Source organism: Hemitrygon akajei, chromosome 24 (genome assembly GCF_048418815.1).
Source record: "Hemitrygon akajei chromosome 24, sHemAka1.3, whole genome shotgun sequence".
In the NCBI taxonomy this organism is placed as follows: domain Eukaryota; kingdom Metazoa; phylum Chordata; class Chondrichthyes; order Myliobatiformes; family Dasyatidae; genus Hemitrygon; species Hemitrygon akajei.
The window spans coordinates 10,561,088-10,587,474 of NC_133147.1; the positions used below are offsets into that span (position 1 = coordinate 10,561,088).

The 26,387-nt window shown below is 46.0% G+C and overlaps 1 protein-coding gene across 1 annotated transcript in view; it reads right to left on the reverse strand.

Annotated features, from left to right (window-relative positions):
- Nucleotides 1–771: 771 nt before the first annotated feature.
- The window catches only part of LOC140715863 (forkhead box protein O3-like), a 230,394-nt gene continuing 204,778 nt past the window's right edge, over nucleotides 772–26,387 (reverse strand). The window contains exon 2 of the mRNA XM_073028339.1: nucleotides 772–8,336. Coding sequence (XP_072884440.1) covers nucleotides 6,921–8,336 — 1,416 coding nt within the window. The 3' untranslated portion in view covers nucleotides 772–6,920. The remainder of the gene's footprint in view (nucleotides 8,337–26,387) is intronic.

The window sequence follows — 26,387 nt, forward strand, 5'->3', positions numbered from 1 at the left end:
GGGCATGTGCTATCAGGAGAGGCTGGACAAACTTGGGTTGTTTTCTCAGGAGTGGCAGAGGCTGAGGGGAGATCTGATAGAGGTTTATAAGGTTATGAGAGGCACATCTTTTTCTGAGTGTTGAAGTGTCTAATACTAGAGGGCACGCCTTGAAGGTGATGGGTGGGGTTAAGTTCAGGAGGCTCATGAGAGTTAAGTATTTTACTCAGAAAATTGTGGATGCCTGGAATGTGATGCCTGGTATGTTGGCAGGGGCAAATACATCAGAGGCTTTCAAGAGACGTTTGGGTTGGCACATGAATTTGAGGAAGAAGGAGGGGTTTGGACGTTGTGTAAGTAGGAGGGATTAATTTTTGGAGATTCTGGGTTTTTGATTTGCTTTTTAGCTGCTTTGGCACAACATTGTGGGCTGAATGGTTTCTGTGCTGTACTGTTTTATGTTCTATAATTAGGCCAGGATTAAAATCGGGGGTTGCTAGGCAACACAACTCGAAGGTCCGGACGTGCCTATTCCGCGCTGTATCTCAATTAAAAAAAAAGTTAGTTTGGTTATTGCATCTTGGACCCAATAACAGACACAATGGCTGTGAATACCTACCATTCTCCTGTGAGAATGGGGAACAACACGAAAACAGACCTCTTTCATTGTCTGCTGTAAAATCTTTCCATAGTATTCTTGGGAAAAAAAAATCGACTGATTAACCTGGAATTTATTTTGGTACTCTTAAAATTTCAAAGAAAACGATGCAGAAACTGGTACTCAGGGACTCCTTTGTCATACAATATCATTTTGTATTTGAAAAATAAAAAGAAATTATAATCTTAATCACATCAACGTCCAAAGAATACATGGTGAAGTTACAGTACAGTACCTGTATGTACACTTAAGAATGGGCTTCTCCAATTTTAATTCTCCATACACTTTACATTAAAAAGTTAATATTACATACACAACTTATATAACTATCACTTATGGCACTTTCCAGAGAAAGTTTCAGATATTTGGGCAGTTGACGACAGGCAAAGTATGTTTGCACGTTGTCCCCTGACTCCATTCTCTATCACAGAACATGCCAGCCAGTGTCAAAATCCCAAGAGAAATTCTCACAAAATAATGCCCCAATCACTACATAAATTAAAGTTCCAGGCTGTAGTTTCACCTCTGAATACCTACGTTACCAAGCTCGTCATTTCCCTCAATAAAATAAATACATTTCTTTTAACCAAAACAGCGTACAATAATGATAAATGCAAAAGCAGTAAGAATATGAAGCATTTTAAAACTCCCTGTCTATGAAAGAAAACAACTTTACAAAGTTATATTAAGGGTGGTCGAGCAGCAGTGGTAGGCCACCGAATGAAGAGGATCGTTTCGGTCAATATCTTCCGAAGAGATTCGCATTCTCAAATTCCAACCGTTTATCGGTCTGCAGTCAAAGAAAATTCCTTCTCGCCCAACATCCTTTCACTTATCACATTTCACCTTTGCTTGATCTAGACCCCAGTAATACATGTGTGTATTAAAATGCCTTCAGTTGTTATAAACAAAGTTATTAAAAAATAATCACAAGAGATTCTGCAGATGTTGGAAATCCAGACCAACACACACAAGTGCTGGAGGAGGTACAGGAGCCTGTAGACCCAAACTCTATGATTCAGGAACAACTTCCTACCCTCTGCAATTAATTATTAACCTCCTTATTTTTATTTTGCATTTTTTTTTTTGTAAGTTGAATATTTTCATGTCTTTGCACTGCACTGCTGCCCAGCACAATGAGTTTTATGTCACGTGCCAGCAAAAGTAAATCTGATTCCGATTGTGATTTGGACCGAGGTTTGATCGATTTGAGAGCCGAGCCAAACTGGAAAGGTACTGGCCTTATCGAGGCCATGGAGCCTGGCCCCGAGGGTGAGTTTTGGACAATTTAAGCGACAGGCTAGATTGAATTGGTTGGGGTCGGAGGTGAGAGAGGGGCTGGTTCGTCTCACTCCTCCGCGGGCTTTGCTCATCTCCGTGCTGGACTGAGTCCTTCCGAATTGGCTGCTGTGGATTTTGGAATCAGCTGCCGTGATGCCCGATGTTATGAACTTCAGCTCTGAATGCTGTTTGCACAATTGTTTCTCTGCACGTTGGATGTTTGGTGGCCTTCTTTTATTTATTGGGTTTCTTTGTTTCATTGCTGCCTGTGAGGAGATAAATCTCAAAGTTGCATAACGTATGCATACTTTGATAATAAATGTACTTTGAACTTTGAAATGAATTCTCAGGAAAAATCATAGATCTAAACCTTCCCCCTCACCTGGCCTCACCGATCTCCTGCCAAATTGTCCTCCTTCCCCTCTTCCCACTTTTTTATTCTGGCTTCTTCCCCTCTTCCTTTCCAGTCCCGGTGAAGGGTCTCGGCTCAAAACGTCACCAGTTTATTCCTTTCCATTGATACTGCCTGACCTGCTGAGTTCCTCCAGCGTTTTGTGTGCGTGTTGTCCATTAAAAATAAAGTTAAGCTTTGGTGACTTTAATGCAACTGTGGTTGAAAAATGCAAAACTGAGCAAGAAACTATTCTGAACACAGACCAAACTAACTTCTGGTTTCTTGGTAGGACTTGCAGCATTTGGTGATTGGATAAATTAATATTTATCATTAGAAAAGAAAGCACCGATTTCCAATTTGACAAATCTAATTTCCCCTTATGTTGAAAGTCAATATATACACTCTGAGGCCACCTTATTTTATGCTTGTTTTATTGAGATGCAGCATAGAATAGGCCCTTTCTGTCCCCTCAATCCAGCAATCCCCTTAATTAATGCTAGGCTAATCACATGACAATTAATCTATCAACTGGCATGCCTTTGGACAGTGGGAGGAAACCAGAGCATCTGGTGGAAACCCACGCGGTCACGGGGAGAATTACAGGCAGTGGCGGGAATTGAACCCAGGTTGCCTGCACTGTGAAGCATTGTGATAACCACTACATTACTCTGCCATGTACATGTACTCCTGCTGGATAATGCAAATATCTAGAGGACTGGGGGGCCTGAGTTATCAGGAAAGATTGAATAGGTTAGGAATTTATTCCTTAGAATGTAGAAGATTGATGTAGGTATTCAGAGTCATGAGGGGTATAGACAGGGGCAATGCAAGCAGGTATTTTCCACTGAGGTCATGGGTTAAAGGTGGAAGGTGAAATGTTTAAAGGGAACACGGGGGGGAAATTTTTTTCACTCAGATGGTGGTGAGAGTGTGGAACGAGCTGCCAGAATAAGTGGTGGATGTGATTTTGATTTCAACGTTTAAGAGAAGTTTAGATAGGTTTATCACTGGGAGGGGTGTGGAGGGCTACAGTCCGGGTGTGGGTTGATGGGACTTGGCAGATTAAATGGTTCAGCATGGACTAGATGGGCCGAATAGCCTGTTTCTATAACTCTATGACTATCGAATCAGCCAATCATGTGGCATCAACTCAATGCATAAAAGCATGCAGACATGGTCAAAAGGTTCAGTTGCTGTTCAGACTAAATATTAAAATGGGGAAGAAATGTGATCTAAGTGACTTTGACCGTGGAATGATTGTTGGTGCCAGACGGGGTGGTTTGAGGATCTCAGAAACGGTTCACCTCCTGGGATTTTCATGTACGACAGTCTCTAGAGTTTACAGAGAATGGTGCATAAAGCAAAAAAAAAGACACCCAGAAAGGGCCAGTTCTGTGGGGGAAAATGCCCTGTTGATGAAAGAAGTAAGAGAAAAATGGTCAGACTGGTTCAAGCTAACAGGAAGGCGACAGAAACTCAAATAACCACGTGTTAGAACTGTGGTGTGCAGAAGAGCTTCTCTGAACACACGTCAAACCGTGAAGTAAATAGACTATATCAGTGCAAGACCACAAGCATATGGACTTCTCAATGGCCGCTTTATTAGGTACCTGATTATAAAGTAGCCACTAAGTGCATATGGCTGGTCCAATTTGCACACTGCTTCACAAGGATGTTGCCTGGATTGGGGAGCATGCCTTATGATAACAGGTTGAGTGAACTCGGCTTTTTCTCCTTGGTGCGACGGAGGATGAGAGGTGAACTGATAGAGGTGTACAAGATGATGAGGGGCATTGATCATGTTGATAGTCAGAGGTTTTTTCCCAGGGCTGAAATGGCTAACATGTTTTAAGGTGCTTGGAAGTAGGTACAGTGGGGATGTCAAGGGTAAGTCTTTTTACGTAGAAAGTGGTGAGTGTGTGGAATGGGCCGCTGGCAACGGTGGTGGAGGCAGATACGATAGGGTCTTTTAAGAGACTCCTGGATAGGTACCTGGAGCTTAGAAAAATAGAGGGTTACGGGTAACCCTAGGTAATTTCTAAAGTGAGTACATGTTCAACACAGCACTGTGGGCCGAAGGGCCCGTATTGTGCTGTAGGTTTTCGATGTTTCTATGTTTCATCTCAAAACTGTGGGCAAAAATACCTTGCTAATGAGAGAGGTCAGAGGAGAATGGCCAGACGGGTTCAAGCTGACAGGAAGGCGACAGAAACTCGAAGAGCATCTCTGAATGCACAGCACTTTGAACCTTGAACTGGAGGGGCTACGGCAACAGAAGACCTCACTGAGTTCCACTCCCGCACCTAATAAAGTGGCTCCTGAGTGTATTGTGACAGTTTTTGAGTACTAACTGTACAAAAGGACAGAAGGAATTGGTAAGGTTCTGATATACAATAGAGAGAGCTTCAGTCGTGGTGGGGGCAGTAGAAAACTAGTCCGTCATGTGAATTCTGATAACACTGGACAACAAAGATTTTGCTTCCTGAATACTTTTGGGTGTAGCTGACAGATTTTGGGCTGCTGATCATGAAAATCACCATGAAATTTCCCTATCACGCACCATTTTGTTTGGAATCGCCTATATTTTTTTTTACTTCAGTTCATAATTCGTGTCAGTGACGAGCATGGTGAAAGGTTTCACCAGGACATTGCGGTCATGGAGAAACTGTATCAGGACAACTGGAATCCATCAATGCTGGCTGATTATTGTTGGACACTTAAGCGAGAAGCCTCAGACACTCTGCACAAATGAAAATCATCAACAAAACATCTTTAGCTTTGAACTGTTGCAAAGTGTCAGCACCATAATGCAATTAAATGCATTATCTTCAACAAAAGTTAATTTCTTGTCTCTCCAAACTCCTTTGTGATACAAGTAGTCTGAAATTATATTTGCATTCAGCTTCAAGTGGTCTATCATAACCAAAAAAAAAAATTCTGAGGAAGTAACATTTCTGAAAAAATATTTGTTGTCCAGTGTAATCTTTTAAGAGTGAACAGACTTAATTTTTGACACAGGATGCAGAGGGAGAAACCTAGCTCCCTCTACATCACACCAACTCAGCTCTTATTTAGAAAGTTGAGGATTATGTTCTCAGAGACTTCTCCAGATATAGAGCTGTGAAGTCATGACATATTTTTTTTCCTCTCTGGAGACATTAGATTAAGGCATAAACACGAGAACGTCTGCAGATGCTGGAAATCCAGAGCAACTCACACAGAGTGCTGGAGGAACTCAGCAGGTCAGGCAGCATTTATGGAAATCAATAACCAGTCAACATTTCAGGCCGAGACCCTTCTTCAGGACTGGAAAGGAAGGGGGAAGACACCAGAATGTGTGTGTGGGGGGGGGGGGGGGAAGGAGGCTAGGTAGAAGGTGAAGCTAGGTAGGTAGGAAAGGTAAAGAGCTGGAGAGGAAGGAATTTGATAGGAGAGGAGAGTGGACCGTCAGAGAAAAGGAAGGAGGGGAGGACCCAGGGGGAGGGGATAGGCAGATGAGAAGAGGTAACAGGACAGAGTGGGGAATAGAAGAAGAGGGAAAGAGGAGGAAAATCATTTTTACCAGAAGGTGAAATCGATGTTCATGCCATCAGGTTGGAGTCTACACAGACAGAATATAAGGTGTTGCTCCTTCATCCTGAGTGTGGCCTCATCTTGGCTCAAGAGTTTTCAACTATCACCTTCCCTTCCCCCCACCTTTTTATTCTGGCATCCTACCCCTTCCTTCTCAGTCCTGTAGGAGGGTCTTGGCCCAAAATATCGACTGTGTATTCATTTCCATAGATGCCTGGCCTGCTGGGTTCCTCCAGTGTTTTGTGTACGTTGATCTGGGTTAAGGCCTTAATTTCAGGGACTATTTCCATGAGCTGCATTTACTTTAGATTGTCGATGTGCTCCGGCTGAACATCCAAGTTGGTATGGATTTTTCATTGATTCTATTATGCTTATTATTCTATTATGGATTTATTGAGTATATCTGCAAGAAATTGAATATCAGGGTTGTATATGGTGATATGTATGTACTTTGATAATCATTCTTTAAAATTGAGATACAGAGTGGAGTGGCCCTTCCACTCTTAGAGCTGCCCCGCCCAGTAATCCCCCAATTTAATCCTCGCCTAATCACGGGACAATTTAAAATGACCGATTAACCTACCAAACGGTACGCCTTTAGACCGTGGGAGGACACCAGAGCACCCGGAAGGACACCCACGCGGTCACAGGGGAGAATGTACACACTCCTTACAGGCCGTGGCGGGAATTGAACCCGGGCCGCCTGTACTGTTAAAGCGGGGTGCTAACCACAAAGCTACGGCGCTTTGAACTTTGAACTTCAGAACCACACTAACTAAATCACTTGTGCTGAGAGCTTCAGGGAGACTTGATGCCCTGTTTCTAAGAGTGAGCATTATTTCCCGTCCATTGCTGAAGGAGACATTATTGCTCCTTTTCCCTAACATGTTACTAAGAGTATCCCCCCACTAGAGGAATTGCTTTTTTTGTTTTCGAGGACCTGTCACACAAGAAACCGCCTGTTAATCTGGTCTGTCTTGGAGGTTTTAGTGGAAACAGTTTTCATCACACAACACTAAACACTGCAGCAGTGCTTCACCCTGGCACCCAGCTCTGATTCGTGGTCTGTGGTGCCGTAGGGAGGCTGGCCATGTTGATGCCAATGCTTTGGGGCGGCATGGCACAATCAAAGTTGAAGTCGAGCTCTTCGTTGTCCATGAATTCGTTGAGAATGATGGATTCCACGTCGCACTCCAAGCTGCCGTGGAACATGTCCAGGTCAAGGTCGGTGGGGAACTTATCCTGACCCGTGGCAGCTGGGTGAGCTCCTCCCTGGCAGGGCGCCAGCCTCGAGTCCGCTGCCTCCATTTGCATCCCGTGACTGGCAAGGGAGTGGAGCTGGCTTTGGAGGTGGTGCGAGACGGAGCTGATGTTACCAGCGTCAGAGTGCATGTGCATAAGGCTGGCGGCATTGGATAAGGCACCGTTACTGACAGCGGGGGTCTGCTGCGCAGGCGACGGGTGGTGGAACGGGTCGCCGTTCACTAACCTGGGCGACTGCGCGTTGAACGGCGACAACGCCGGGTCACTGCACAGCACCATTTGTCTCTGGCTCTGAGACGTCGCCGCTGCACCGGCCTGGGGCATCAGGGGATCCGACTGGGTCATCAGCACCTCCTTGTGCCGCAGCGACTCAGGCGTTAAAAGGTCTTGCAGCATGCGGTTGCCATAGTGGTTGGTGGTCGAGAACGTGACTTGCTTGTTCTCCTGGATAGTCTGCATGGGCGAGTGCCTCAGTATGGTGACGGGCGGCTGGCTGTACATGGCGGCACTGTAGGTGCCAGCCTGGCCCCCGAGGGTCGAGCACTTGGATCCGTAGGAGAAGCTGGAGCTCCGCTGCCGGAGACACGAGGAAGGAATGTGCTGCGTCGGGCTCAGGGTGTAGCCGTCCTGCAGCTCCTCGAGGAGGTTCTCCGCCAGCGCCTCGTTCAGGTTGATGGTGCCGGCCATGTCAGCCAGCCGCGGGAGCTCCACGGAGCAACGCGAGCTGACGGACGGCGACAGGGTGCTGGAGGGGCTGGGGTAGAGCAACGGGGAGGACGGGTTCTCGTCGTCGTCCTCCAGCTCGTCTAATTCAGAATTGGCCATGATGGGCGATAGGCGGCCGCTCAGGGTGCTCGCCGCCGAGTTCGTGCGGGACCTGAAGTCGGTCCACACGTCGAATTCGTCGCTGGCATGTGAGCTGGGGCTCCCGGACCATTTTGTGTGCTGCGAAGAAGGACTGTCTTCATTACCTTCCTGTGTCGTTTGGAGGGAGGCTTTCTTCTTGTTTGCCCCTCTCTTGCTCTTCAGGAACTTGCTGTTGTTGTCCATGGAGACCGCCCGTCTCCGGGGAGACTTCCCGGTCTTGCCCCCGTCGGGGTTTAGCATCCACCACGAGCTCTTGCCCGTCCCTTCGTTCTGCACGCGGATGAATCGGCTGTGCAGCGACAGGTTGTGCCGGATGGAGTTCTGTGAAGACAGAAAGACGGGCGGAGAGTGAGACCAAGAGGGAATAACATAGACACAGCAAGATAAACAGTGCAACTGCCCGATAGTGATGCAGCCGATCGTGGAGGTAGGATGGGTTAGGCCAGTCTGTGATACCGGCCACTAAGCATTTAAAATCGCTGCGTCTAATAGTCGGTAAAATTAACCACATGATCAGTTATACCTTCCGTCTTCCACCTTTAATCTTTCATGAACTTCATTCTCTTTCCCTGCCTATAAGCACACGCGTGTGCACACACATACACACTCACACTCACTCACACATACGTTCACACTCACTCACACATACGTTCACACTCACACACGCACTCATACTCACACACTCATGCTCACACACACACACTTACACAAGCACACAATTACACCACACACACACACTCACTCACACATACGTTCACACTCACTCACACATACGTTCACACTCACACACGCACTCATACTCACACACTCATGCTCACACACACGCACTTACACAAGCACACAATTACACCACACACACACACTCACTCACACATACGTTCACACTCACTCACACATACGTTCACACTCACACACGCACTCATACTCACACACTCATGCTCACACACACGCACTTACACAAGCACACAATTACACCACACACACACACTCACTCACACACATGCAGGCACGCTTACACACGGCAATCTTTGTCACACTGATTGTCCCACACCTCTCTCCGCGCTGTCAAGCCATCACAACTCCCTAAGCAATGTCCCCTCTAAGGTGGGCGCATGTGTGTGTGCACCCATTTTTTGCTGCTAGCGCAGGAAAGGTTGTCACCCTCTGCCCCGTTGGCATGTTAAGTATATTTCTCAATTGTACTCAATCACATGTCCTTTTCTGGTTGCGGACGTGAAGCTTGCGATGACTTGTCTGCAGATTTTGGAGCTGGGCTGAGAAGTGGCAGATGGAGTTCAATTCAGAGAAGTGTGAAATGATTCACTTTGGAAGGTCAAGCTTGAAGGCAGAGGACAGGGTGAATGGCAGGATTCTTAGCCCCAGCTCATGTGCCAGAGGAATCTTCCTCATCCACAGATCCCTCAAAGTTGCTAGGATAGTTACAAAGATGTATAGTGTACTAGACCTCACTAGTTTGGGGACGGAGTTCAAGAGCCACGATTACAACTCCAAAAGACTCAAATGCCACTAATATATCGCCCTCTACCTCCACCCCTGGCAAGCTGTTCCATGCACCCACCACCCTCTGTGTAAACAACTTACCTCCAATATCCCCCAATACTTTCCTCCAATCACCTTAAAATTATGCCCCCTGGCATTAGTCATTTCCACCCTGGGGAAAAAGTCTCTGGCTGCCCACCTTATCTCTGCCTTTTATCGTTCTGTACACCTCTATAAAGTCAGCTCATCCTCCTTCGCTCCAAAGAGAAAAGCCCCAGCTCACTCAACCTATCCTCAGAAACTATCCGATGTAATCAGAATCACAATCAGGTTTAGTATCACCAGCATCTTATACATCTCTTTGGGAGGCAGGTGGAGATACGTCTCTACCAAAGGAGGTGTAAGGTGCTCCTTCTCTCTGCTAGCCTGCAGGTCACCCTTGGGCAAGGTGTAGTCCCTGCTTAGCCCCTCTCCCCGATCAGGGTCACATGAAGGTGGTGGATGGTTGTATGAGCAGCTGGTGCAGATCACAAGTCCTGGTTATGCGACCACTGACACCGGGCAGACAACCTCTGAAGAGTATTGATAATGGCTGGGGGTCACCCATCTTGTAAAGACACTGCCCAGAAGAAGCCAATGGCAAACCAATTCTGTAGAAAAATCTGCCAAGAATAATCGTGGTCATGCAAAGATCATGATCGCCCACGTAAAACGACACGACCATAACGAATGAACGAACTTGGTATACAAGTCAAGTTTTTCACTGTACATGTGACAAATGGGTTTTTGAAAAAGGGTAAGAAATTTAAAATGGAGATTCCTGTTAAAATTGTCCATAATGATGATGACAAGTTTCTTCTCATCCTCCTTCTCTCCAAAGAGAAAAGCCCTAGCTCGCTCAACCAATCCTCATAAGACACGCTCTCTAATCCTGTTAAATCTCCTCTGCACTCTCTCCAAAGCTCCTTTACTTATTACCCATTATGCTGCTGGTGTTTAGGGCAGCAATGAAGGTCCTCCATCTCTGTCTGTCTTTGGCTACTCAAATGTAAAAGGATTCTTCATTGCTGTTTTCCTAACAATTTTGTTTGACCAGTCAGGGTTGTTAGCCCTGAGCTGAACCCCCCTGAACCTGGAGGACCGGTGGACCACCGTTAGTCTGACCTCTACCCTTTGACCTGTTTTGGCATGGGTGACCCTACCAAGAGCCAAAGCATAAAACCCTGACTCCAGCCAACGTAGCTCTCCAGGTCACTGAGGCACACAAGCCTCCAAACCCTACGATGAGATTGTGGTCCTCTTGGAGGCTAAAGCTTTCAATCCTTCCGATAATGAAGTGATCAGAGCTGAACACATTGTTCCATTTGTCATTAAAAACAAAGTGAACCAGTGGCTTGCAAATTAACAGCATTCCCATAAGCCGCGGCTAAATAAAGAGTTGCTGAGGTAAATAGTGGGAATAAAGACCGTGTAATGCCAGAGGTTGATGCAACCACGTAGGAGGAAGCTCCTGTTGATCATCTGGGTTGATTGCCCTGCTGTTATCCTGTACATTTGATGCAATGATGTGCTGTTAAATAATCGTTGTCAGAATCATTTCACCTCAGAGTACTTTAATAAGCTCTGCGCCTGTGAACACTTAAGAGCTGTATAGTGCAGACCCTAGGCGTGGACGGTTAGCAACAATAATACCAAGGAGGATAAATCTGCCAAAGCATTTTCATTATTTTCCCTTCAGTCCTGATCTTTTTAATTCACTTGTGTTTGTCGATCTTACAGGGCTTCCTGGCGTACCGGCTGCCAAGGAGGCTTGAACAAACACAGCGCTTGTGCAACCCAGTGCTTTACGTGGAAAGAGGCATTAGCACCAGTTTTATTCAATTGTTGAGATGCAGGCCCTTTCAGTCCTTTGAGCCACGCCACCCAGCAAACCCTGATTTATCCCGAGCCTAATCACGGGACAATTCACAATGACCAATTAACCCACCGACCGGGTCCTCTTTTAACCTACCAACCAGTACATCTTCAAGCTGTGCCACCCAGCAAAGCCCGATTTAACCCGAGCCTAATCACAGGACAATTTACAATGACCAATTAACTTACCAACCAGTAGGTCTTCAAACTGCGCCACTCAGCTAACTCCGATTCAATCCTAGCCTAGTCATGGGACCATTTACAATGACCAATTAACTCACTAATCAGTTGTTCTTCAAACTCTGCCACCCAACAATCACCAATTTAATCCTAGCCTAATCACAGGACAATTTGCAATGACCACTTAACCTACTAACTAGTACGTCTTCGAGCCACGCCACCCAGCTATCCCCCGATTTAACACTAACCTACTCATGGGACAATTTACAATGACCACTTAACCTACTAACTAGTACGTCTTCGAGCCACGCCACCCAGCTATCCCCCGATTTAACACTAACCTACTCACGGGACAATTTACAATGACCACTTAACCTACCAACCAGTACGTCTGTGAGAAAACCAGAGGAGGAAACACATTCCACTGGGAGAACGTACAAACTCCTTACAGGCAGTGACGGGGATTGAGCCCGGATCACTTGGTACTGTAAAGTGTTGTGCTAACCGTTACGCTACCATGTCAAATACTGATAAATTGAAGAAGGTTCCCTCCTTCGGCCTTCAAGCGCCCCTGTTTCAGTGCGCTCCAGAGTGGGAAATGAGCCGAGTTAGGACTAATGAGACAGCTGTTTCTTTCGGAGTACCCGGGCTGTCTTCCTGGCTCCCTGGTAAATGTGAATGCCCACAAGGAAACGAATCTCAGGGTGGTATATTGTGACATATATGTACTTTGATAATAAATTCACTTTGAACTTTGTGACTCTGAAACCACCCAGAGTGGTGACTGATAACAATTTATTTATCTACTTATTGAGATACAACATGGAACAGGCCCTTCAAGCTGTGCTGCCCAGCAATCCCCAAGATTTATTCCTGGCCTAATCACAGGACAATTTACATTGACCAATTAACCTGCCACACAGTACATCTTTGGACTGTGGGAGGAAACCGGAGCACCCGGAGGAAAGCCACGCGGTCATGGAGAAAAACCAGTGGTCACTGAGTGTGTGGTCATGGTCACCTGCTGCTCTAGCCCATTTTCTTCAAGGTTCGACGTGTTGTGCGTTCAGAGATGCCCTTCTGCGCACCACTGTTGGAATGTGTGGTTATTTGAGTTACTGTCAGCTTGAACCAGTCTGGCCATTCTCCTCTGATCTTTCAGTAACAAGGTGCTTCTGCCCACAGAACGACCGCTCGCTGGATTTATTTTTTGTTCTTCACGCCATTCTCGAAACTCTAGAGACTGTTGCGCGTGAAAATCCCTGGAGTTTCTGAGATACTGAAACCACCCCATCTGGCACCAGAAATCACTCCACGGTCAAAGTCACTTAGATAACAGTTTGAACAACAACTGAACCTCGTGACCATGTCTGCATGCTTTTCAGGATTGCGTTGCCGCCACTGGATTAGCTGATTCTCATTAAGGAGCAGGTGTACAGGTGGCCACTGAGTGTACATTGAACGGTTCGTCAGATTCTCACTATTGACCGTCCTGAGACCATTTGGTCCTTTAGCTGCTGGAAATCGTCACGGTGTTCGATGAAATGATGCACCGCTCTGGTGTTACGTAAGTCCTATATTCCATGCACCATTTGTCTCTACCTTGTCCACCATCTGGCACTTTACCAAATGTTGTATCACAAACAGCTAAAATTAATCTACGTCCCTGACTAATTTTCGTTCATGATTAATTTTGCCTTCATGCATAGAGGGAGACTATTAGCTTATTCACTGTAAGTTTATATCCATAAATTGCATTTGATGAATGTCAAGAGCCTACAAAAAGCCATCTTGGCGATAATCACTCACATAAAAATAAAAACCTTCCAGTCAGTATTTTTATTTTCTCTCAAGAACTCCAGCCCCTGCTAAGTTCCTGGTTGTCTAAGCCTGTGCGTCTCTTTGGGGAGGTGGTTTCCAATCTGTGGTTTGTCACCTTTGTTCCAGTCTCTGCTGGCAGTAAAGTTTATTTACTGTGAGTGGTAATTCTGCTAAACCCAGCCCTGTTGTGTAGTCTGTGACGAGAATAGAGAGCAGGGAGATCGGAGAAAGGTGGTCAGGAATTCCTGAGCAACTGGGGCGTTGAGAAGCCAGAGGGACAGAGTCAGACATTAGAGCCAAGGATCTTTTTAACAGTCATCACTCATCCACAGGGGTGTTGTCTTTAGCCAGAGAGTGGTGAATCTGTGGAATTCTTTGCCACAGGAGGCTGCGGAGGCCGAGTCGTTGGGTATATGTAAGGCAGAGGTTGATAGATTCTTGATTGGTCAGGGCATGAAGGGATACGGGGAAAAGGCAGGAGATTGGAGCTGGGAGGGAAATGGATCAGCCATGATGAAATGCTGGAATAGACTCGATGGGCCAAATGGCCTATTTCTGCTCTTATATCTTATGGTCTTATGATCCAACTGGCTGGCTGGTGGTGTAGCGGCAGCCACACCGGACTTTGAGGCCAGTGGTCTCGGGGTCAAATCCGGCCAGATCCTTGCACGCTTCTGAGCTGTGCTGGGTCGAGCATCGAGCTAGCAAGTCGGCCTCACAAAAAAACAGACGAAAATGCTAAACAAATGGCAAGGTTTCTGCCCGATGCACCACAAGGTGCAGAACGGATCAACAAAAAAACTATTCCAATTGTGTCGTCTCCTTCTCTGACTTCCCAATTTATCCATCTTTCCAAGCCCATCTTAAACAATATCTGACTCCATCACCTCCTCTGGCAGAGTATTCCAGATTTCAGAGATTCCGAGGAATCCTTGGTGGCTATACCCACTCTCCCTTCCCACAAGATGTTCAACACAATTCACAGATCACGATGGTTTACTGTCATTTCCAATACACAAGTGTAAAGGAGAACAAAATCATGTTACTCCGGATCCGATGCAGCACAAAAAAAACCTCAATAAGGTCAAGAACACAATAATAAAAAAACCACAATAAATCTAACTACGTAAGAGAGCTCACGTACTGTACATAGATCGATTGTCAGGTGTTTCCATCTCTGAACTCCGATCTCAAACCTCCGCTGTCTTGTGGCTGTACCTACTCACGGGGAAGGCTTCAGGAGTAAACCCTGAGGGAAAAATCCGGAGCTGGAGTCCCTACGGCAGTCCTACATTGAGCTCAACGCTGACCGGCAACTCCTGTGATGCTGCTGGTGCCAAACTGGATCGGTCTCTGCCGTTCCTTTGGGTTCATCAGATGCGTGGAGAGGGGGATCTTGCTACACGGGCAACAGCTTGCTCTCCATATCGTACTGCCCTGGCTTGTGTATCTAGACAGCTAGGATGCAACGTCCATGGCCGACCCTGATCGACTGAGGCCTCATCAAGTTGATTGTATGTCCATAAAGTGACACTTGGCACAGGAGTTTCTGTACACAAGGCAACTCTGACAGGAAATGATAAGGTAGTGGTGGCTGGGGTGGGTTAGTGGGTGGAGGTGTTGACCAGCCGTACTGCTTGGGGAAAGTAACTGTTTTTGAGTCTGATGTGGATGTTACGTAGCCTCCTCCCTCGTAGGACTGGGACAAACAGTATACCACCAGGTTCTAGAACAGTTATTACCCCTCAATCATCAGGCTCTTGAACCAGAGGGGGTAACTTCACTCACCCTACCACTGAGCTGTTCTCACAATGGATTCACTTTCAAGGACTCTTCATCCGATGTTCGCAATATTTATTGCTTACTTACTATTATTATTTCTTTTTGTACTTGCACTATTCCTCCGGCATTTTGTGTGTTGCTAAGGATTCCCAGCATCTGCAGAATCTCTTGTGCCTCTGAGTCATCTACCTTATCATCTGCCCTTGTGATTTTTGTGGTGGCCTGGTAGCATTGTGGTTAGCACAGTGCCTTACACTACCAGCGACCCGGTTCCAATTACCCCCCCCCCCCCCCCGCTGCCTGTACGGAGCTTGTACGTTCTCCCATGACCGTGTGGGCTTCCTCCGGGTGCTCCAGTTTCCTCCCGCAGTCCAACGATGTACCAGTTGGTAGGTTAGTTGCTCATTGTAAATTGTCCCGTGATTAGGATAGGGTTAAATCGGGATAGCTGGGCTGCATGGGTCGAAGGGCCGGAAGGGCCTGTTTCGCACTGTATCTCAATAAATAAACATTTTTTAAAAATAGGCACAAGTGAAAACGATTTGGCCTCTCAAGTCAGTTATGTCATTTAACACAATCGTGCCTAATCAACCAGAGTTCCAACATGATTGCCCGCTAGCCCAAAGAACAATCTCCAACTCCTGAATCTGAATCAAGTTTATTATCACTCCCCTACATAAAATAAAATTTGTTGTTTTGTGAGAGCAGTGCAAGGCATAAAGTGAAAAAGTAAATAAATAGAACAAAATTAAAGAAATAATGATTTGGCTTCAACTCCTTCCTGTGGGAGAGAACGCGACAGGTTAACTGATCTCTGAGAGAATAAAGTTCACTTTGTCTCAATCTTGCGCCTTATCCTGAGACTAATCTTAAGACTGAAGGCATTTATTTATCCCTATCTCTTGCAGCGACATCGGAACTGGAAGAGGATATGGCAACTCTCTCTCCTCTGTATCCTGGAGTCTACAGCAACATGTTCGGTGCCTCAGCACAGCCCAGACTAAGGAGCCTCTAAACCCATTTCCTCTGCACTTATCCCATTGACAACCTTTTCCTGAACAGCAAGAGAACACACCAAAAGCACTCACGGCCCTCCAAAGAAGCAAAGAATATTTTTGCTTTCTAAAAGCCGCTCACAAAAAAAAAGCTACCTTAATCGATCATAAATTTTTAAAATCTGTTACCGAAAGTTAAAATCATTAATTGACATGCAAAAAAAAAAGCCGAAAATCTGAAATCGAAATGCAAAGTGGCAGATATCTTCGTCAGGTCAGGCAGTATCTGTGAAGAGAGATAAAGAGTCCATGTTTCAAGTCGATGACCTTTCAGATGCTGTCTGACCTGCTGAACCTTTCCAGCATTTCATGTTTTTATTGGGATTGGATGTTACATTGAAGTTGTATAATACTTTGGCGAGGCCTAGTTTTGAGTACTGTGTGCAGTTTTGGTCACCTACCTACAGGAAAGATGCAAATAAGGTTGAAAGAGTTCAGAGAAAATTTATAAGGCAGTTGCTGGGACTGGAGGACCTGAGTTATAAGGAAAGATTGAATAGATTAGGACTTTATTCCTTGGAACGTAGAAGATTGAGAGGAGATTTGACAGAGGTATACAAAATTATGAGGGGTATAGATAGAGTAAATGCAAGCAGGCTTTTTCCACTGAGGTTGGGTGGGACTACGACTAGAGGTCATGGGTTAAGGCTGAAAGGCGAAAAGTTTAAGGGGAACAGGAGGGGAAACCTCTTCACTCAGAGGGGGGTGAAAGTGTGGAACGAGCTGCCAGTGCAAGTGGTGCATGTGTGCTGGATTTCACCATTTAAGAGAAGTTTGGATAGGTCCATGGATGGTAGGGGTAAGGACTACTATGGTCTGGATGCAGGTCGATGGGAGTAGGCAGTTTAACTGCTTTGGCATGGACTAGATGGGCCGAAGGGCCTGTTTCTGCGCTGTACTTTTCCATGACTCTGTCAGTCTATTTGAAGCACTTGAAATAGCAGTAAAACAATTTCTTTAACAGTTAGGCAAATAAAGCTTAGCCAACTATTTCAGAAGTAAATTGTCTTTTATCGTGATTCCTCGAAGGCATCACCCTCCAGTTCCCTCAAAGAACGTTAGAAGCAATTGAGTAGCGGATCAGTGTTACTGAGAGCAGAAAGGGTGAGCAGCTTCAAGTTCATGGGGGCCAGCATCTCAGAGGATCCAAATTATTGATGCAATCATGAAGCAAGAATGCCAGAAGTTCTACCTTTTTAGAAGTTTATTATTCTAGTTCAGAGGACCTGTCCTGGGCCCAGTACATAAGTACAATTACGAAGAAAGCATGGCAGCACCTCTACTTCAATAGTCGGCATTTCATCAAAAACCTTGACAAACTTCTACAGATGTGTGGTGGAGAGTATATTGACCGGCTGCATCACAGCCTGGTGTGGAAACACCATTGCCCCTGAATGGAAAATCCTAAAAAAGTAGTGGATACGGCCCAGTCCATCACGGGTAAAGCTGTCCCCAACACTGAACATATCTTCTTAAAACACTGTCGCAGGAAAGCAGTATCCATCACCAGGGACTCCCACCATCCAAGTCATGCTCTCTTTTCACTGATGCCATCAGGAAAAAGGTACAGGATCCTCAGGACTCACACCACCAGGTTCAGGAACAGCTACTACCCTTCAACCATCAGATTCCTGAACCAAACGGGATAACTACACTCTACTTCACTCGCCCTATCATTGAAATGTTCCCACAACCAATGAACTCATTTCCAAGGACTCTTCATCTCATGTTCTCAATACTTATTGATTATTTATTTAATATTATTATTTCTTCTTTTTGTATTTGCACAGTTTATTGTCTTCTGTACTCTGAATGAACACCTTAGTTGGGCGCTCTTGCATTGATTCTGTGCTGGTTTTTATTCTGTAGATTTATTGAGTAAGCCCACAAGAAAATGACTCTCAGGGTTGTATATGGTGACGCATATGGACTTTGATAATAACGTTTACTCTGAACTTTAAGTTTGAGGAGATTAGGGTGGCACAGTAATGCGCTGTAATTGCAGCAATTTACATCATCTGTTGTAAGATCGGGGTTCGATTCCTGCTGCTGTCCGTAAAGAAGTTTGAGCGTTTTCCCCGTGACGGTGTGGGGTTTCCTCCAGGTGCTCCAGTTTCCTCCCACATTCCAAAAGAAGCACGGTTAGGGTTGGGTATTGCGGGCATGTTACGTTGGCGCAGGAAACCTGTCGGAACTTGTGGGCTGCCCAACACGATCCTCGCTGTTTCGATTTGACGCAAACAACGCATTCTGCGGTACGTTTCAATGTACGCGTGACAGATGAAGCTACTCAAGATCTCTTTGCGATGCCGGATATCGTCAGGGACTTCACCAAATTCCGATTGGAATTCGGAATTGAACTCCGGAGTCCAAAACCCTCCGAGCTGTAACAGTTACCGTAGTCCTCTCTCATTACCACCATCGGGGAAGGTGTAGAAGACCCACACTCAATGACAACTTGCAATGATCAATTAACCTTCTAACTGGTACGTCCTTGGACTGTTGGACGAAACTGGAGCACCCGGAGGAAACACACGCTATTACAGGGGGATCACACAAAGTCCTTACAGATGACATTGGAATGGAACTCTGGACTTTGACGGCCCAAGCTGTAATCGTGCCACACTGAACGCCAAGCTACCGTTGTTTCCCTCGTTTGCACTGTTATTTAATTTTCATAAATTATAGCAAATTTGATATCTTTGCATTGTCCCGCTGCTGCAAAACACAAAGTGACACGCCTCACAAGTTGGCGATAATAAATCTGACTCTGATTCTGAAATGGTGCCAGTTTGTGCTCAAGTCCCTTGATCTATTATTAGATACCTGCCAGGTGATCTGCTTCAATGAGGTAGTTTGCCAGGACATTCAATCCCGTGTACTCTTCTTTACAAGGCTGACATGTGATCTTTGACATCCATTTGATGGATATCACAAAGATCTTATGTCAGCAAAGCGATCATATCCTTTTCCTAGAAGGCTGGCAACTCTTCTTCTACATTACAGTTGGGCGGGAGCATTAATCGCAGTGAGTTCAAGTTGATTTTACTTTGGAAAATATTAATTTATTGAGATACAGCGTGGAATAGGCCCCAATTTCCACCCCGTATCTTCACCCTGCCACCCACTTCCCAGAACAGGGGAAAGAAAATAAGGATTGGGATGTTAAGTTGAAACTTAAAACACTGGTCAGGCTGCTCTTGGGGACTTGCGTGCATTTCCGGTCACCACAGTGATTGCACTGGAGAGAGTGCCGGGGAGATTCAAGCAACACACACAAAATGCTGGAGGAACTCAGCAGGCCAGGCAGCGTCTGTAGAGAAAAGTGCTGGACTCTTTTCCATAGACGCTGCCTGGCCTGCTGGCTTCTTCCAGCATTTTGTGTGTGTTGCTTGGATTTCCAGCGTCTGCAGATTCTCTCTTGTTTGCAGAGGAGATTCGCCAGGATTCAATGCATCTCATGCAAGACATGGATTTAGTATTGATGGTAGGTGTTGTAGGCGGCAGGTAGGTATAAAGCAATCGTTCCCTCCACTAGCCTACAGGTCACACTTGGACAAGGTGTAGCACCTGCTTAATCCCCCTGATCAGGGTCACATGAAGCCATGGGAGCAGGTGGTGGATGGTCATATGAGCAGCTGGTGCACATCACAAGTCCTGGTTATGCGACCACTGAAGCCAGGCTGACAATCTCTGAAGAGTATTGATAATGGCTGGGGTCACCCGTCTTGTAAAGACAAGACCAGAAGAAGGCAATGGCAAACCACTTCTGTGGAAAAATTTGCCAAGGACACTCGTGGCCAAGACCCTGATCGACAATGCCATGACATGGCACGGGTGGAGGTAGAGGCAGAAACGTTAGGGGCATTTAAGAAACTCTTAGATTGGCACATAGGTGAAAGAAAAATGGAGGGCTATGTGGGAGGGAAGGGGTAGATTGAGCTGAAAAGTCAGCACAACATAATGGGCTGAAGGGCCTGTTCTGTGCTGCACCCTCCTCTGCTCTATAATGATTCAGGCTGATACCCCGGATCAGGGCACAACGTCGGGTTTCGACCCAAAACAGCTCCTTTCCTCCCACAGGTGCCTGTGACCTGCTGAGTTCTTCCACGAGGTAGTTTGTTGCACTTGATTCAACACCTTGTTCACCATTGCGGTTTTCCCTCGGCACCGCACGTGTCGTCTTGAATGTGGACCTTCACCCTCAGGAGTGATTCTTCCCCGTCTGTGAGGACAAGACCCTACCCACTGTGCTCTGGCTAAAACTTACCCAGTACTGTGCAAAGGTCTTGGCCACATATCTATAGCTAGGATGCCCAAGGCTTTTGAACAGTATTGTATTTATCAACGTGGAGCGGAGAGCGAGTTCGTAAATCTGACAGGAGCAAAGGATGTTGGGAGTGCCGAGGGTGGAGCATTGCAGGAAGGGTGTGGGACTGGTGCCAGAGATGGAATGCCAGGGGCAAAAGAGCGGGGAAGGATGGGGCAGGTGAAGACTCACCCAGCCCTGAGACACCAGACAAGGTCATTTCATTCCAAGTTATGGATCATTACAGAATGTCTCTCTGGTACTTCCTGCTCCTTCCCTTCTCCCTTCCATTTTTCCCAATCTTGATTCCCCCTCTCCCTGCCCCCTTCCCACTCTCAGTCCACATTAGAGACCCGCATCAGAATCAGGTTTATCATCACTCACATCTGTCACTAAGTTTTTTTTGTGTGACAGCAGTACAGTGCAATACATAAAATGACTACAGTACTGTGCAAAAATCTTGGGCACCTTAGCTATATATGTGTTCCACAATACTGTACTTTGGTTCAAAATTCTTTACGAGGAGAAACATTGGACATCTGTTGTCAACCATCCCTGGGACGGTGAGCCACACACGGAAACAGCTGGAGGGACTCAGCAGGCCAGGCAGCCTCTGTAGAGCAGAGTAAACAGTCGACGTTTCGGGCCGAGACCCTTCATCAGGACCAGGACGGTATCTGCGTCTCTGTTGAACAGTCACCAAATGGCGCAGCGAGGTGAAGAGTTCATCGCGAGGAGCGCATTGCTGACTCACGAGCAATATTAGCATCACAATGGCCAACATTGGCAGAGGGATGCTATTTAAAACCTCATCATAATAGCTACAGCTGAAGGTTTGGAGGCAGCTCTCCTTGTAATTACAGTATGTGTTGTGGCTTCTCCAGCAACACTCTCCCCATCAATCTCAGTCACCCTCCCCATATTATCTTTTCACCTGGTGACATCAGTCAACCGCGCGATTCAATTATTGCAGCGGGGGAGCAGAATGCATTTGACATTAAAATTAAAGGTGTAGAAAGTCAGAAGCCTGAACTTTTGAACGCTGTGTTTTAATTAAGAGTTCTTGTCAAAATGTAAGAAAACTCGTCATTAGCCCTGGAATTTGATTCAACACACAAGCGCCTTGAGGGAGGGGAAATTAAGTGGAATGGATGTGTGTGGACCATCAGCAGTGACTACTGCCAGGCGCCTCGTATATTGTGGAATCAAAACACAGAGGTACTTCTGTTGATGTATCTGTTCAGGGAAATCACCACCCTGTTAATGCACTATCAGCAAAAGAACGGATGTGAAGAAAGTAATTCTGCACTCTTGCGTCTCAGAGTTCTTTCTCCCCGTCCTTCGCCGTCGCCGCATCCTCTCACAGTACCGAGGTTCAAAGTACGTTTACTCTCTGAGTATGCTAATGTCACCAAATACCACCCTGAGATCCATTTTCTCGCAGGCATTCACAGGAAGTTAAAGAAGCGCGACAGAATTAATTAAAAACTATACATCAGAATCAGTTTTAATATCGCCGGCATACGTTGCGAAATTTGTTAACTTTGCGGCAGCAGGATAATGAGATGCGTGACAAATAAAGAGGACAAGGTGAATCACATTAAATATATGTAAGTCTAGTAAATAGTTAAGTTAAAATAAGTAGTAGAAATGGAAAAAGGTAGTGGGGTAGTGTTCATGGGTTCAGTGTCCATTCAGAAATCGGATGGCAGAGGGGAAGAAGCTGTTCCTGAATCACCGAGTGGGTGGTGTCAGGCTCCTGTACCTCCTCCCTGATGGTAACAGTGAGAAGAGGGGTGATGAGGGTCCTTACTGATGGACACTGCCTTCCTGAGGCATCGCTTCTTGAAGGTGTCTTGAATACTATAGAGGCTCGTCCCCAAGATGGAAATGACTGATCTTACAAGTTTCTGCAACTAACTTCGAGCTTGTGCAGTAGCCACTCTCCATACCAGATGGTGATACAGCCAGTCAGACTGTTCTCCACGGTACATTTACAGAAGTTTTCAAGTGTTTTTGTTGACAAACTAAATCTCCTCAAACCCTTAATGAAATATAGCCACTGTCAGTCTGACCAACAATCGGCAAAAGAAGACAAATTTAAAGTTCAAAGTGCATATATTATCAAAGAATGTATAAATTGTACAACCTTGAGATCCGCCTACCTACCGGCAGCCGCTAAACAAGAGACCCGAAAGAACCCAATTTTCAAAAAAGACCAACACTCAATGCACAAAGGGAGAGAAAAATAAATCGTGCAAACAATAAAGCAAGCATTAGCATCCAGAACAAATGTCAGTCCATAAACCCAAAGCCTGGAGCAACTGGTGCAGGCCCATAGCCTCAGTCTCAGTTCCTCATGCAGCGGGGTAAGTTGTCACAAAGCTCGCAGATACTACGCCCGGAGCAGCAAAAAAATCATACTGAGAAGTTAGGGGTGCAAAGGATCCTCGAGAGTGAGTCTGTAGACAGTAAGATCAGTTTAGACTGAAGATATCCCCTCTAGTTCAGGAGCCTGATGGTTGTCAGGTAATCACTGCTCCTGAACCCGTGACGTGGGGCCTAAACATTTCTCTTCCCTAATGTGAGCAGCAAGAAGACAGCAGGTCCTCTTGAGTGGTGGGGGTTCTTGCTGCTTTCTTATAACAATGCTCCGTGTAGGCTGAGTGAACTCGGCCTTTTTTCCCTTGGAGCAGCGGAGGAAAAAATAGAGGTGTATAAGATGATGAGAGGCATTGATCATGTGGATAGTAGGAGATTTTTTTCCCCAGGGCTGAAATGGCTAGCATGAGAGGGCACAGTTTTAAGGTGCTTGGAAGTTGGTACAGAGGAGATGTCAGGGGCGAGTTTTTTTACGCAGAGAGTGGTGAGTGCGTGGAATGGGCTGCCGGCGATGGTCGTGGAGGTGGATACAAAAGGGTCTTTTAAGAGACTCCTGGGTAGGTACATGGAGCTCAGACAAATAGAGGGCTATGAGTAACCCTAGGTAATTTCTAAGGTAAGGACATGTTTGGCACAGCTGTGTGGGCTGAAGGGCCTGTATTGTACTGTAGGTTTTCTTGTGCTGTATATTCTAAATGTACTTTGAACTTTGAACCAGGCCATGATGAAACCATGCAGATCCTTAACAGTGTTGCTGAGCAGAGGGATCTTGGGATCCGAGTTCATGGCTCTTCGAAAGTGGCTACACAGGTTGATAGGGTGGTTAAGAAGGCTTATGGGATCCTTGCTTTTATTAGTCAAGGTACTGAGTTCAAAGGTCAAGAGATTAAATTCTGGTTCAGCCACATCTGGAGTATTGCACACAGTTCTGGTTGCCCCGCTATAGGAAGGATGGTGAGGCTTTGGAGAGGGTGCAGAAGAGGTTTACCAGGATGCTGTCTGGTTTAGAGGGCATGTGCTATCATGAGAGGCTGGATAAACTTGGGTTGTTTTCTTCAGAGTGGCAGAGCCTGAGGGGAGATCTGATAGAGGTCTGCAAGAGTTATGAAAGGCATTGACAGAGTGGACAGCAGTGACCTGTTTCCCAGATAAGAAATGCCTAACAACAGAGAGCATGTATTGAAGGTGAGAGGGGGTCGTTTCAAGGGGGACGAGAGGGGTACATTTTTCACTCAGAGAGGGGTGGATGCCTGGAATGCGCTGCCTGGTTTAGTGGTTGAGGCAAATACATTGGAGGCTTTTACGAGATATTTGGATAGGCATTTGGATGTAAGGAAGATGGAGTGGTAGGGATATGATAGGTAGGGGGGATTAGTGTTTGTTTTTGATTTGCTTTTTAGCTGGTTCAGCACAACATTGTGGGCCGAATGGCCTGTTCCAGCGCTGTACTATGTTATATGTTCTAAACCAGCTGCCAACTAGTTGGACCACAGGTGTTCCGAGGTAAATCATGATCGTGCATATTTGTGTGAAGAATGTACACGAGCAGCAGTACAAGTTGCAGTAACAGAAGAGAATATGTTTCACTTAGTGCTTTGGAGAGGTCTAAATGTCAGAGCTGTAGCTTTATTCCTTATCTGTGAGGCAAGTTGTTCTTTTTCCTGAGTTGATATGGCTGATTTCCAGAAACGCTAGGGGCAGATTGGGAAACGATAAAGCTAAAAACATGCAGGAATGGACTGGGAACCTACTGAAGGCTGTGGAATGTGCAAATCAAGACTGATCAAGGGGAATTCTCCCTTCCTTCACCGATGGCATCGCGATCGTTGTTAAGTCTTGAACCCTGGCCAGTTACATATTTACCAGAAGCTATGACCAAGCACCCAGTCAAACATTTCAGGGAAAACCCATTGAAAATAGACTGGCTCATATCGCCTTTGAAGACTGCAAGTAGGGTTATGCGCAGAACAAATTTATCTCTGCAATTTGACCACAAAATTTAAAGGACATTTTGAAACTTTCCAAAGGTTAATATTCCCCTCAAACAAGGGGAGCACACTGCATGCCTCTTTTCCCTTCTAACACAGATAAACTGCTAGAGGAACTCAGCGGGTCGGTCAACATCTATGGTGGGGAATTATCAGTTGATATTTCGAGTCAAGACCCGTCAATGTTGACTGTTTATTCCTCCCCATAGATGCTACCTCCTCCAAGAGGACCACAACCTTGTCATTGGGTTTGGAGGCTTGCGTGCCTCAATGACCCAGTGAGCTACAGAACGTTGACTGGAGCCAGGGCTTTGTGCTTTGGGTCTTCGTAAGGTCACCCATGCCAAACAGGTCAAAGGGTAGAGGTCAGACTAACAGTGGTCCACTGGTTCTCCAGGTTCGGGGGTTCAGCTCAGGGCCAACAACCCTGACTGGTCAAAACAAAACAGCAATGTAGAATCTTCTACATTTGTGTGCGATGAAATTCCTGAGTCTCCACAAGTTCACAAGACAAAGGAGCAGAAGTAGGCCATTCGGCCCATCGAGTCTGCTCTGTCCCTCCACCATGAGCTAAACTATTCTCTCATCTAGTTCCAATTTCCAGCTTTTTCCCCATATCCCTTGATACCCTGACTAATTATATACCTATCAATCTCCTTCTTAAACACCCTCAATGATCGGGCCTCCACAGCTGTATGTGGCAACAAATTCCATAAATCCACGACCCTCTGACTAAAAAAATTTCTCCTCATCTCTGTTTTAAATGGGTACCCTCTAATTCTAAGACAGTAGCCTCTTGTCCTGGACTCACTCACCAAGGGAAACAGCCTTTCCACATCTACTCTGTCCAACCCTTTCAACATTCAAAGTGTTTCTATGAGATCCCCTCTCATTCTTCTGTACTCTAATGAATACGGTCCAAGACAAACGTTCCTAATACGTTAGCCCCTGCATTCCAGGAATCATCCTTGTAAATCTTCTCAGAACTCTCTTCAACATCAGTACGTCCCTTCTAAGATAGGGGGCCCAAAACTGCACACAGTATTCCAAATGAGGTCTCAGCAGTGCCCCATAGACCACATAGTCCACCCGGGACAGTAGTGAAAATTGAGAGGAAGCTACTGACATGATGGAGGAACCCTTGAACACCATAGGAGGGGAGGATCTTCATTGCCACCCTAAACACCGAGGGCGTAACACTCAGTAAATGTAGGTGCTGCCTGACCTGCTGAGTCCTTCCAGCATTTTGTGAGTTTTACTCAGGATTTCCAGCATCTGCAGAATCTCTTGAACCTCTGCTCCTTCACCTGCAGCCCTGCATCTTCGAGGCATGTTGTAGGGTCTCGATCCAAAGCGTCAAAGATTCCTTCCCTCCCACAGGTACTCCTCAACCCACTGAGTTCCCGAGGCAGACTGCTCGTTGCTGAACTTATCAGGAACA